Source organism: Trichoplusia ni, chromosome 5 (genome assembly GCF_003590095.1).
Source record: "Trichoplusia ni isolate ovarian cell line Hi5 chromosome 5, tn1, whole genome shotgun sequence".
In the NCBI taxonomy this organism is placed as follows: domain Eukaryota; kingdom Metazoa; phylum Arthropoda; class Insecta; order Lepidoptera; family Noctuidae; genus Trichoplusia; species Trichoplusia ni.
Window position 1 is genome coordinate 7,981,519 of NC_039482.1, and position 14,499 is coordinate 7,996,017.

At 33.8% G+C, this 14,499-nt stretch overlaps 2 protein-coding genes across 3 annotated transcripts in view; one reads left to right on the top strand and one right to left on the bottom strand.

The window, feature by feature from the left end:
• Positions 1 to 1,479: 1,479 nt before the first annotated feature.
• Positions 1,480 to 14,499, bottom strand: part of LOC113494325 (sodium- and chloride-dependent transporter XTRP3) — a 46,705-nt gene continuing 33,685 nt past the window's right edge. Inside the window, exons 11-14 of one of the 2 annotated variants that reach the window (XM_026872621.1) lie at positions 7,978 to 8,178; positions 6,463 to 6,546; positions 5,631 to 5,707; positions 1,480 to 4,789 (exon numbers count right to left, since the gene is read on the bottom strand). In XM_026872621.1, coding sequence (XP_026728422.1) covers positions 5,633 to 5,707; positions 6,463 to 6,546; positions 7,978 to 8,178 — 360 coding nt within the window. In that variant the 3' untranslated portion in view covers positions 1,480 to 4,789; positions 5,631 to 5,632. The remainder of the gene's footprint in view (positions 4,790 to 5,630; positions 5,708 to 6,462; positions 6,547 to 7,977; positions 8,179 to 14,499) is intronic. The other variant, XM_026872620.1, reaches the window with a different exon arrangement.
• Positions 9,720 to 13,593, top strand: LOC113494328 (esterase FE4-like). The gene is made up of 3 exons (XM_026872623.1): positions 9,720 to 10,303; positions 11,763 to 12,991; positions 13,306 to 13,593. Exons 1-3 carry the CDS (start codon positions 10,139 to 10,141, stop codon positions 13,487 to 13,489), a joined length of 1,578 nt encoding a protein of 525 aa, XP_026728424.1. The 5' UTR covers positions 9,720 to 10,138; the 3' UTR covers positions 13,490 to 13,593.

The following is a 14,499-nucleotide window of genomic DNA, read 5'->3' on the forward strand; positions in this document are numbered from 1 at the left end:
TAAATTAAGTTATAGCGACCTCCATCTTGAATCAAGTACTTCATCTATCATCATAATCCTCACTGAACGTTTACATAAAAATCTCCAACTCAACGATATCTCAAAAATCGAATATTTTAAACTAGAATTAAAAATTGAAAACTTTAAAAATCCCTTAATAGTACGGTTTTTAAGCATTTTTTTTTCAACCTGTCTGTGACTCTCTTTGAGAAAGATATAATTTTGTTCTAATATAATATTTGCGTCTAGGTCTTATAGCGATTCTTAATAATTATGAAGTAGGACAGACTGGGCTTGGGTTTGTAGCAATCCAAACTTTAAAAAGCTTTTTATGTAATCGTCAACGCGGGCCGAATTATTCCATTTCACCTACCACTACCAAGTGGCTTTCAAATCCAGAACAAAAATATGCCTTTCATGCATACATATTTAACTATTTTCCATTATCGCTGTCACTCGTAGCAATCTCTTGTCTATACTCAAACCAGCTTGAGTTTATGGTAGAGTCAAAGAAATCCACGATAATTAGGTGTAAATGGTGAGATTACTATTGGTCTACTGTCTATGCGAGTAAGCAAAAGCTTTTCTACCATGTGTAGTGATAAGATTTGTCTACTTAAGATGTAACAATATAATTTTTTACCAACCTGTAGACAGCTGGTATGACCTCTGCCGATTGCTAACAGCCTCTTTAGCGGAATAAAGTTGTTAGAAGTTCAAATGTATGGATTTGACATTTACACTAATGCCTGTCATTCTCATTCACCTAGTGATGTATCGTCATAATTTGGTGAAGGCTTAAGTCCAACAGTGGACCACAATGATCTTAGATTGATTGTTAGGTATATCGAAACTTGTCTCGGATTCGGAAAGAAAGAACTTTCTCGGACGAAATTCGACGGTTGCATTTTTTGTTGGTTGTTGACTATTGTCATCCGTGTTTAATACTGATTTACGTAAATTTTCATATTTTCATTATATTTCTTGATTACTAGCATAATCAGTGTTAATTGATTGTTATATACGCTGAAGATCGTCGAAACTTGTCTCAGATTGGCCGCCATTTTGAAGACGTAATTTGACAGTTCCATTTCTATTGTCAGCCATGTTTAATACTGATTTCGACGACTTTTTTCCTTTTTTATGTTAATTTGTTTATACAGTTTAAAATCTTTTTCATATCTTGTTTTAAATAGAAGCCCAGTCTGTCCGTATAACACAGTCTGCCTAAACAGGTGTGCGTCGTACGCATGTAATAAGTACTAGGGCTAAGCTATCAGTGACTAGCATCGACTTTTAGTATCGAATACTTTACTATTACGATATTTTATTTATGTACCGAGCACTGATTTGTATCAAAAAAGAATAAAAAAAAACATTTTTCGTTTAAGTAATAAGTAATGGTTAAAACGAATCATTAAAGATTTTTTTCTTTTTTTAGGTAAGATTATAACTGTACATAATTCTTTTCTTCATTTTTCGTAAAATAACTTAGGTTTTCATGATTTTTCTTTATACTTTTTGTAATATAACCTATAAATAATATAATAAAAAAATACTGCAGTAAAAGATCAGAACACGTGGTCTTGAAAAGGAAGTGGGTCTACAACTACCACTTAAAGTTGTTTATTAACAGTTGTTGAAGCAGGATAGCGCAATACATGGCGTAGAGCGGCATCCCTTTTCCACAATTACAAATATTAGTTTAGTAGACCCAAAATCCATACAAAAAATAAGTTTAATATTTATTTTGTCATCAGTACTCAGTGTCAGCTTTATAATGCTACTCAAAATTCTAGAAATTATTATTTATATTGTAATTATCAACAATTTTCGTATTTACATAGATTGGATCTACTTTTAAAGTGCATGGACACTAGATCGAGATTAACACATTCGTATGAGCGAAGCTTAGTGGGGCAAAATAGGCACAAGTTTGCAGTAATTAGTTTAGTTTAAAAAGCTAAAGAAATTAATTGATAGCATGTTTTATCGGTCGCTTTGGAAGACAGGAAAAATATAAAAGTACCATTAACCGACTTCAAAGAGATTAGTAGTTTTCGTGTATGTTTTTATGTTTGTCCGCAATGTTCTCGGAAAGTATTAGTCATATCGAGATGATCTTTTCGATTTATGATTAGAATACTTTTCAACTTAGAAAACAGTACAAGTTTCATCAAAATCTGTTCAGTAGTTTTTGAGATACGGATATTCCTTTGAAGTCGGTCTATTTTCGTTTTATTTTAAGAGAACTACGAATTTACCTCCACTTTAATCGATTTCTAGATATATCTACATAGAAATAGCTATACTTCAAGACACACACTTTGCCCACATACCACTTTCCTAAGTAATACCTCACCATTTGCCAATATTTAAAGCCTACACGAACACACGTTCACAGTTCTTATCTATTATGCCCAAAACATATGGGAAAGCACAGTTTAATAGATTTTTATGACACTAGAAAATGGACTTTCAGACTACAGAGTTAAAGACCATAATTGTGAGAATATGGTTATCGGGATTGCTTGATCATTCGAAAATATGCCTTAAAGTTGTAAGCATAAAGTAGATTATTCATTGAAATAATTTGTCGAATTTGTCTTGTAATTGATTTGCCAACAGCTATGAACTTTTACGAACCAGCATTAAAGTCTTAATTCTAGTGTCACATGAAAAAACTGTGCGTTACCATATGCACTTTAAGACAATTTTTCTAATTTACACATCTTCGTCATCAAATAACTCCTAACTTCGCATTTCACATAATTCCTAAATTTTTGGTAAAGATTTTTGTATACCTATTTCATACGTTAATTTTTTATTATAAATCCGTTCCGTTTATCCCTTGTGGCTTTTTTGGGAAACTTTTACCATCGATGTGACTAAAAAAAAACAAGGACTTCTCTTACCAAAGCTTTTCTGCTTTTGGTAAGTTTTCTTATGCAAAACATTACATATCTATTAATACCGTAGTTTAGGACTGAGACTTCCAAAATAAAACTATAATTATTACTCTCTTTCTAACGTAGTCGAGTAACGAGACTTTTTCAAAAGACTGTCTGAAAAAGATCTTCTAGACACAAAAACATTTTATTGTAGATATTTCCAAAAAAATCACTTAGTTTTGTCTTTTACCGATGGTAAAAATCCATTTTCGTTGCCCAAAATCAACAATGCTGCCACCTAGTCTAACCTATATCATCACGTTCCTGTGGTCTATAGATTTAACCTAATATTACTAAAAAAACCGCAGTTACAAGAACCGTAATCTCGATTTAGTTAATGTGATCTTAATCTAATACTAAAATTTAAGGTTACACAAAATCAGTGTGCAATGAAAAATATTCAACAATTTATTTACTCGGGCCAAATGATACCTCTTAAAGACTGTCAGTTGTGGAAGAGTGACAGCAACACACTTTCTAGAGTGGCGTCTCTCTTCCACAACTATGTCACTAATGTCACTTTAAGGTGAACGTTGGAATATCAGAGCTATAATAGGTATTATGAAATAGGGTGTATAACATCTAATATAGCTTTTTCTGTAAAGGATGCTTTCATGAATTGAATCTTTCACAGATACGTTTTAACCGACTTTAAAAGGAGCATATCATTTACGCATGTATATGCAGACATGCATGCATATTTGGGAAACTTCATGATAATTTTTATATTTAGTGATAACTTTACAATATTGATCAACAGTTTAAGTCTTCAAGGTATCAAGCGTTTCTGATAACATAATTATGATTTATGTAATTTCTACAATGATTTTACCTAAAGATACTAAAAAGAGAACATTGAAACATCTTCAAAGATATGGATGTCTAGTTTAAGGCTCGTCCTAAATATGAATCTTAATAATATAACCGTTAACTTAAAGCAATCTTAAATTAAAGAAGTATTAAATAAAGACAGCATGATACTTAACACAGTATTCCGAAATGACACTTAGACGAAAGTCACCTTTAAGTGTCATTCTGTCTTTGTCACTTATTTAAGTGCGATTTGTCAATTGATACTTCAGTTAATTTTCATGCTTTCTTTGCGTGCTTTTGCTTTTGGGTGTTATTTAGCCTAAGATACAAGAAGATCCTTAAAGTTAAGATTACTTTAAGTATACACTGGTAGGACAATCTACTTTTAAAGTGTACAACCACAATTATAGGCTTCAGATCATTACGTCATCGTATTAAAGTGACAAAGATGGCAATACAAATTATAATAGGTCTTTACTCTAAGGTAAGTTTTTAGGTGTATAGACGACTTGCTAGGAGTCTAGGTCTGTACCAAAATGTACTACTGCGCAGATTTTTTCTTTTACTCATAATTGTGGTTGTACAATATTACAAGAATTTAGAACTTTTTCTATTTTTTTTTGTCATTATTTTTCTGCTAAAGCCGGCCCTGTTCTATAATTTATTATAATAAGATTTCAGTACTATTCTATATTAAGTACAGTAAAATCATTAATATCGATATTTACTGTCATTTTCTGAATTCATAAAACCGCTTTAATAAATACATAAATACGACATTTTAAATACATACAATAATCACAAACTTTGGCGGTTAATTTGAAATTGAATTTAGAAGATTTTAAAAGTAACGGTCATTCGTCGACGACGTCCATTTTGAATGTCGTTGGTTTTCGACCAATCGGCTTCATTGCTAGTCTACGGCCGGCTACTTTTGTGCAATTCGTATTAAGAATCTCTTCGTCACTACTGCTTGAGTCGTTGAAGCGGCCAGTCGTGTGTATGTCGTCCTCAGAGTCTGACGACTGTAAGAAAAGGAAGTGATGTCTCAAATACTGTTATTAATATCATATCATCCTAATCTACTAAATAATTATAGGTGTATCTACATATCTACATGAGACCAACAGTGATAAAATGATAAGTGAAGTGAGTGAAAGTTCGGTATTAATACACATTATAATTGTCTACATGGTAACCACAACATATACATATAATACATCCTTTTCGAATAAGCGTTACGTAAAAGCAACATGCATTGAAAGATACATAAAAAAATATAAAGATGATGATTTTTATAATTACACAAAAACACTTTAAGCCTGAAATTAAAAAATACAAAAAAACGAAATAAAGTGCTGTAAAAAATACATAAAAAATTAGAAATGAAATTGAATGGTTAATAATCAAAAATATACTTAAATCATAATATAGTATTAAAATACAAGTAACAAATAATTGTGTAAAGAGTACATGTATTTTGCAAAAAAAAAGAACCCATGCGACCAAACCATGCGAAGCTAAAGATTACTCAATCTATCATTGGAATGTGTTCATAGAACTTTCTAGACGTTTCTAGTAACATTTATGGGAATTATTCAAATTTAAATGATGCAATGGTTTATTCACGCGTATTTATCGGGATTACCCGACTAGCAGACCCAATCGGAGTCCTTAATCATGAGCTGACGCGGCGGCAATAAATACTCGTATGACAAGACTAAAATAAATCTACAACATTCTAAATTCAAAATACAGCAGCCATATTTAAAACATGGCCGACACACATTGTAAACAACTTGAAACGTCAAATAACATCCAATAATAGATTGAGTGAAGGTAAGGCGATTTAAACAAAAGACGAACATTTATTTCTTGGGCCGCCCCCTCGCGATGACCTGCGGCAGACGCTTGCTGGACCGATCATCACTGGTGTCCACGTTCTAAGTACATTATATTTACACACATCAACTTAGGAACTAGACATTTATTATGTATAGGGATATTTATACCTACTTGTAAAGTCTGTCAGTCTGTCAGAAAAATGTCAGTGTGTATTTAATTCTGAGTCTTAATTATAAAATTATACAGAAGACTATAATAGGCATTTTAAAATATTTAAAGTATTATTTCTATTAGAAATATTGCTTTTATGGTATTTATATTTATTTTTAAACAATTTTACACAAGTCTTGATGTCACTGAAAATATATGTTTACTTTTTTTGTCCATTCGTTTCATTGAGCTAAAAACATTATAAAGTAATTTCGAATTACCAATTTATAGTCAAGTTTTGTTACATAGGTCCTGTATACGTAAGAGCGAAGTCTGAATGGTTTTCATGATTGTGAAAACCGTTCAATAAAATATATGTACTTGGTTAAAAACATAATTGTAACAGTTTGCAACTATACTTACTAAAAAGTTGTTTTTTTTATTCATAATTTTATAATAAGGTTTGCCTTATAAAATGAAGTCCATATTTTTAATTTCGGACTAGCATACAATAGAATACATCATGAACGGAGTAGGGGTGTGTTGTATTTCCTTTTTTTTATTGTACTCTTAAAGACGTTTCAAATTTTGTAATATAATAATATTATATAATATAAAATATAAAATTTTGTAATGTAATATAATAGTTCTATCTTGTTTTTTCATGAAAAAACATTCATTCTTGCTCATGTACACGTCTTACATCAAAGTCTCCGATAGTGAACTTGGTGGCGGCCTCGGCGACAAGCTGCGCGGGCGCAGGCGGCGCGCTCTCCGGCGACAGCACCTTGTTGTTGATGTATGCATGTTAGCGGGGACGGAAGTCGAGAAGAGAAGCGGGGGAAGAAAGGGGTTTTAACAAGTTAAGAATAATTAGGTAGAAGATAGTAAAGGCAGTTTAAAAGTGTTGAAGATTTAGTAAAATGGGACAAAGATAGTGTCTTATTTCATTGACTGTATTTTCTTTATAATTTAATAACAACAGAAAGGCTGCAAATAATACAATGGTTTCTTTTAACTTCAGTCAGGGCTCGAACTAATTTATCGGGGTCGCTGACCATTCGTTCAAATTGGTCCATTGTATCGTGTAAATGCGGCTATAACTAAGTCTATTTTATCAAATTTGAGGATGTATAAAAAATAAACTTTTTCTTTTACGAAAGGACTTTTTTTAATGTTTATTAGTTTAGAATTTAAAATGGTGCTTTTTTAAATGAATTTTATTCAAACAATTAATTTCATCAAATGAGGTCATTAGGAGACCCTTTTTAAACACGTATTTTGTATATTTAAAAAAAATAGATTTAATATAATAATGTTTCTCTTCTCTTCATGACTTCACTGTTTTGGTATGCATTGACTATTAAAATGTTGACTTAATTTATTACTTAAGTTTTTTTTCTTGAATGTTACCTTTTATTTATTATTTATCACCAACAGTTATATAAATAACACAACGGTAAAACGGAGTGAATAGAGGCAATTTTAGGGGTAAGCAATCGCTTGCGATCGTCAAAAAAAGAGCCTTTTTCAATTCACCCCGTTCTACGGTAGCATAATTATTTCGTCTTTTAATTGAAAAATAGTCAAAGCATCTTAAGTTATTTACACAACGAGAATGGTCTTTCGAATCATTTAGCAATGTATGAGGAATGATCATGGTACCACCTTAAATGGAACAATGCTAGCTGGTTAGCTTACACACTCACGAAATAATATTATTCGAGCATTTTTAGCAGTAATTTTAGCACACATTTACTTATATTTTTATAAAGAAATTTGGTTATAGATACACGAAAGGCAATCAGAGAGTTTTTTTTTGTATTTTCCTGACCTAAGGCAAATGCCTTTTCTAAAAGCAAGAACTTTAATGATCAAGAAAGTAATATTAACATTACTATTTATTAAAAATCTATCTTCCCTTCCAATTATCTCTTAAGTCTTCCCAAGTTTGATAAGAACAAATTCTGATCAACCCTCCATCAAATTTTGGGTCTGCTTTTCGTACTTACGAAAACTTAATCCCTAATAATTTTTTTAGCGATTTTAGATGGAGAAAATTGAACCATGCCACAAGAATCAATATAATATATTTTTTCGGAGAACCCTACTATGCTAAATAAACGCAAACTGTTCAAAAACTTCTTCTTTTCAAAGAATCCCTATCCCTAGATCAAATAATCACCCATTAGCCATCATTAATCACAATAAAACTTACATCCTGGTCGCTCATCATCTCCTTAGTCGATACTGTGGTCTCGATCCTCCTGATGGATCCCTGATGGATGTCCACGTCGAAAGCGAGGCATTGGAAGCGGCGGAGTAGGAGTACCACCGGTATGGGCAGCACCCCGGCCAGGATCATCAGCACCGCGATCACCAGCACCCAGTTGGGGTACTGGGTTTTTACAACGCGACCCTGGAAAAAAGGTTTTGGGCTTTAGAGGCCTGACTGTTGTAGAGGAATGGAGTGAAGAACTTTTTTTTATTGGACTTAGCCCGAAACACATTCCCGTCATTGCAACTCCTGCAAGCCAGGATCTACAATGAAACCAATGAAAACCGCCAAAACACTTAAGTTTGGTGTGTCCCAGGGGAAAACAAATAATTGCCCTGGAACCCGTAATGAAATTTCCGAGGTTGCGCGTTCCATCCTCGCCTAGGACGAATATGTGTGATCCATGAATGCTTGTCTTGAGTTTGGGTGCTTCTGTGCATGTAGCTTGAATGTTTGTGAAAACCCAAACACAATGATTTCCTTTGTGAAGGAGTTCTCGTCGTTATAGTGCTTTTGTGTACTTTAGTTTCGTGCTTTAGTAGACCACCATTACGGTAAGCGAAAATAATGAAAACCCATGATGATTTCTTGTACCTATATTAGAAGACAAAATGTACCTACAGTAATACCACCGAAACTATAGTACCTGGTCTATATACCACAGAAACCACAAAAATCATTGTGGATATTTTCTTAAAATAAAGCCGACATCTAATGCGTACTACGAGTATGACTAATTGGATCAGAGTTTAATCATTATGGTTTTTCCTAATATATTTCTACGCATTTTTATAAGTAATCCCAAAGATCATTATCCTGTAAATGAATGCTACTCAAATATTTTTAGCGTGGCCTAGTGAGATAGCATCAGATAAGAAAATATTATTCGGTTACTAATAAATTATCACTTTTGGATGACACACTACCTACTGTACCATCATTGTAACACCATACCATGTTTCTAGCAAATACAATTTCTCATTCTTATTCTATTCTTAAAAAGGCTTCCCTATAAAAATAGGCCTGTGCCCAGACTTGGGAAGTATATAAGCTGGTATTTGTGTTTACTACTAGCAAGACCTGGCACCAACCGCTTTCTAGACGTTTTTTTTTATGATAATCTTCTTCCTTTCTTAAGTTAATGTACAGTTGACTATGTAGGTACCAAAGTTTTGACTCTTTAGGCCCTTGACGTGTCTTATTGCACTCTTGTAAAGTTCTCAGATGTGTTGGGTTACTCACGATGTTTTTCTTTACTGGTTGAACCGTTGATAATAAGGTACTTTAAAATTAGCCCATGACTTCGAAAATATATTCGTGCTCGCGGTATTCGAACCTTTCCGATTTTGTAGAGTATTTTGAAAACTATTTTTTTGTATCGCTGAGATTTTTATATTTGGAATATTTGGAAACTCGTGATATTATAAAGAACTGCTACAACAATAGTACAATAGGTCCAACAGTTGAGGTTAAAGTACCCTACAGTACTTTATATCAATGTTCATTTACAACGCACACACATGCATTGAAACTAGTTTCAAGAAACATGATTCACAGAATATGAGGAAAATTGTATCACAAACTTTTGGTTCCGTGGAATATATAATGCGCGTTTCACCTTCGTCTTATTTGCAACAATAAGGAATTATTTCTGTTTCTCTTAATGATTAATTCGATTTTTGTCCTACATAAAAACTACCGAAAGGCTACAACGTTAATTATAGGTAGATATAGTCTCTTATACTAAGTTATAACAAAAACATTTGAAAACTCTTCTTCATCATCATCATCACCACATCATGACGGAAAACATCTTAAACACTGACATTATCCTTTAAAAAGCATAATTAACAAACACACATTCTTAAAAAAAAGGAAATCCTTCAACACCTGCCAAAAACAAGATTCCTCCCACAATTACCACTGCAAATAAAAACATCAAAGTATCCTATGTCACAAAAATTACTATATCATTACACACACGGTTTTTCCACAATAAGATTTCATCCTAACCCGCGGATCCCCAACCTTACCCATCACAAACACTTATAAATAAGACGCCAACTAATCTTACCCAGTGACAGACCGAAAGCTGAACAAAATGGTCATGTTTATTATATTACTAAGTTTATTCAGTGCAGTTTATGCCCAGGATGCTGTGACAGTGGTGACGGGTAAAGGCCCAATACAAGGCTACAAAAAGGATGGGTTTAATACATTCTTTGGTGTGCCCTTTGCGTTGGTCAATGAGGAAAACCCGTTTGGAGTGAGTGTTTTGTTATTTCATGTCATGTGTCTATTTGTGTATAGTATTAAACATTATTAAATTGTAATGAAGTTCAAAATTTTATCATATAGTCGTGTGTATGTAGAAATAATAATAGATAAAATATAATTAAATAATAGAGTGATATGAAGCAAATAACGCGCATTAAAAAACTCAATTTCTTTCAATTTCAAGTGTCAATGTAGATTGATGATAGAAAATTTTAAACTTTTTTTTTGTCGAAAATAATTTATTCTCGGATTATCAAGATCGCAACATCACACTCTAAAAGGCTTTAATAAAAACAATCTATCAAAATCGAGACCACATTAGAACCTAACAGACAGATAGACACACCCAGTGTTAGTTATAATTGCTATTATATTGATTAAATAGTATCTCTAAATGTTATCACTTCGTAATAATATTGATATCTAGTTGAATTGTTATTGTAAACAGCACGCGTCTTTGTTGTGGCTTGGAGAAGGTAAATATAAACTTGGATCTCGAAAGATATCGTTTTAAAATGTGACCTTTAAAACATTTGAACTTGTAGTCATAATAACGAAAAAAAGGTGTCTTTGCGTGCCTTGGCGTAGTGGTTAGTGATCCTGACTGTTAAAAAGGAGGGCTCGGGTTCGAAGCTGACTCAGGATGAAAGTTTGTGTAATGTGCACGGTTATTTGTTGCGTGTCTGGGTGTTATTTATCTATTTATGATTCTTAACCATCCAGGGCGAAACCCTTGGCACACACAGGCCACACAAAAATAAACTATCAAAATGGGCCTAGCCGTTAAGGAGGCGCTCAGTGATACATCTACGCATCTACAGAGGAATTAGAAAAATATGTTTATTAGTTGTGTAGTACTCGTAATACAAACTTTGCTAAGATTAAGACTATAACAAAATCCACTCATTCAAATTAGGATACAAAGTAGTAATTTAACACAAAATGGCGTTTTAAATTAATAGAAATATTTGAACCTAGCACAATCAATGGTAATTAATTATTATTATAAACGTTTATCCAAAAATGGATATAAGGAAAATATTAAGGAAATAAATATGTCGAGGTAAATGATATGATAGATCACCGACCCATGATTATTGTAGTAAATTAAGGACAAATCCGGAATACATTGATTAATTAATATCAACATCGAAAAGTTTTATTACAAGTAGGCCTTTTTATTGAAAAAAGGCCTACTTGTTGTGTTTGAAACGTTAAGATGAGATTATTATGAATTGGCAAAATGCTTGATGAACTGTATCTATCAATTTATTGTCCAAAAGGATGTTGCCATAGCTATAAAAAATATTCTTCTTTTTAGTCGATTTTAAAGTATCCTTTGAATTATTTCAGGCAATAATATCAGCAGAATATTCATAAATATAACATACTATAGTATTCGTTCTGAAAAAGGGAACTTGACTCACTTCTTAATCAATATTTTTCAGAGCACACTACCCTACCCGAATTTCAAGACACCATTCAACGCAAATGACTCCTCCATAATCTGTCCTCAAGTATACTTCAACGACAATGGAGTGATCCAGTGCCTTCGTCTCAACATCTACGTGCCAACATCAAGCGCCAAGAAACCATTGCCAATATTTGTCTGGTTCCACGGCGGTGGCTTTGCCTTTGGCAGTGCTGGTGAATATGGCGGCCAATATTTGGTCAAACATGACATCATTGTGATCACGGTCAACTACAGACAAGGACCTTATGGGTTCTTGTGTCTTAATGATCCGTCAGTACCTGGTAATCAGGGGATGAAGGACCAGATTGTGGCGTTGAGATGGATTAAAGAGAATATTGGAGCGTTTGGTGGAGATCCGAATAAGGTGACGATAGCTGGTGAGAGTTATGGAGGTGGAGCTGTGGATTTACATTTATATTCAAAATATGAGACGTTATTCCAAAAAGCTATCGTCCAAAGTGGGTCTCTGTATGTATCTGAAGGTATTTTCGTCAAAGCAGATTATGAAGCTGCGATCAAACTCGCGAAGCAATTAGGACATAACGCTGGCAACACAAGAGATGCCCTAAAATATTTAGCAAGGGCAAACCCAGTAGATGTAAGTGCAGCGACCAGAAATCTGTCTATGATCCTAACATTTTGCAAAGAAAAGAAGTTCAAAGGCGTCCAAAATTTTATCACTGACGACCCTTACCACCTACCAAATAATGACAGAGTGAAGAACACACCAATTATGATCGGGTATACCAGTCAAGAAATGTTATACGAGTTCGTTAACAAACCAAAAGAGTTTTACGATAAACTGACGATAGGCTTTCAAGATCAGCTGAAGAAGACATTTGTCTTGAAGAAGAAGGAGCTGGATATGTTGAGTGGTATAGTAAGATCATTTTACTTAGGTGGGAAGGCAATCGGGCCGGAATCTCAACTGGAACTCAGCGATTTCGTGTCAGATTTTGCTCTTAACTATGGGGCAGAATGGTCAGTCAATAGATATATGGAGCAGGGAGCGAAAGTATATAAATATATGTTTTCGTATATCGGTGCTAGTGAATATAAGAATGTAACGGGGGCTGGAGCTTCTCATACTGAAGAACTGAAGTATTTATTCGACTGGGTGTGGGCAGCGCCACTGGTGGGGGCTGAACAGCAAATGATGAGAGATCGAATGACAACCTTGTGGGCTAATTTTGTTAAACATGGGTGAGTTTTGCTGTGTTATTTTCTCAATTATTCTTAAAAAGTGAATATGCATTCGATACAATTGTGTCTCGAATTGCCAACTGGCAGTAAGCATGTGTGGTGATCAATGCTAATTCCTTCTCTAGAAAGAGGCCAAAATCCAGCGAGGACATCAAGCTAGTTATTGCTTTTATTACAATTATAATTACAGAGCCCATAAAAATCTTTATTAGAAAGTACCAAATGGAACAAAACCCTAGTTTACTACTTCTATCACGCAAAAAATCTGTGTACCGAGAACGAACCTAAGGCTTAATATATAATTTCCTTTACAGCAACCCTACTCCACAGAAGACAGACCTGCTCCCAGTGACCTGGTCTCCAGTGACTGGCATAGGTCGGCAGTACCTGAACATTGACGTGGAGATGTCCATGAGGGACCACGCCTTCCAGCAGAGAATCGCCTTCTGGGACCTGTTCTGGCACGTGTATTTGAAGAAGCACGTGCTTTTGAATTAGTAGAATAAAGAGTAGAATTTTGTTACTGCTGTAAGAGCCTATTTAGATATAAAAACTTGAGCATCTATGAATATAAAGCGCCAGAGGCTTTAAAATAAATAGAATAAGCTCATATGAATTGTTTTATTAGTGTGACCTCACAAGATATTAAATCACCAACCCAATTGCTTGCCCAGAAAGGGACGTTTCTTCTATCGTTAAAGTCAATAGAAAACACTCTAATATATGTAGAATTGGAGATGCCAGGTCAAAGTCACGTGACATGTCGAAAATAAATGTCATTCCCTACATGCATTATTGACATTAACGATTATAGAAATGTTATTTAGGTTCATAGGCTGACCTCTTCATACAATTCTCAGTACGAGATTCGACTTTAAAATCATTTACGAAGGTACATAATTACATGTTGTGCAAGTAGTAACGGGGTTTCCCTGTAATTATTCAAAACTAATATGCTACCAGCCTTTCCTATTAGCATAGTTCAATTGACATACATTTAGCACGGTCGAAGAGTTTATGAATAGGTGTATCTATAACTATAAGTATATGCAGCTGTGTGTTCGGACTTTATTCTTTACATTGGCAAAGAAATAGAATTTCGACTCGCGATCCCGCCGCGTCTGCTCATGATTAAGGACTCCGGTTGGGTCCGAAACTAGTCGGGCTACCCCGATAAATACGCGTGAGTAAGTAAACCGTTACATCATTTAATAAAGAAATAGAATACCTGTTATACTTAGTACATATATTAAATCATCAAACTGTATCCCATACTTGTTTATCTGGATCATTGACTAGCTTTTGATTGCGGTTTTGACTAAAACCATCTAAACTAAAATTTGAGAAAAATACACACATATTTGTTATTCTCCTTTTTTCCCAGTATTTTACTTTCAACCGATACATTAGTATTAGCTTTTTATGAATAATTGGTCTTTAGACTGGCAAAAGGACGTAGGTTCAAATCCCAGTACACACCAATGTCTATTCTAATTATGCATAAAGTA

What these genes read in the sequence shown, in the direction of transcription:
- LOC113494328 (XM_026872623.1), top strand. Translation starts at nt 10,139, where the DNA reads ATGGTCATGTTTATTATATTACTAAGTTTATTCAGTGCAGTTTATGCC. An exon ending in ATGAGGAAAACCCGTTTGGA is followed by an intron (nt 10,304 to 11,762) that starts GTGAGTGTTTTG and finishes AATATTTTTCAG; the next exon opens with AGCACACTACCCTACCCGAA. An exon ending in GCTAATTTTGTTAAACATGG is followed by an intron (nt 12,992 to 13,305) that starts GTGAGTTTTGCT and finishes TTTCCTTTACAG; the next exon opens with CAACCCTACTCCACAGAAGA.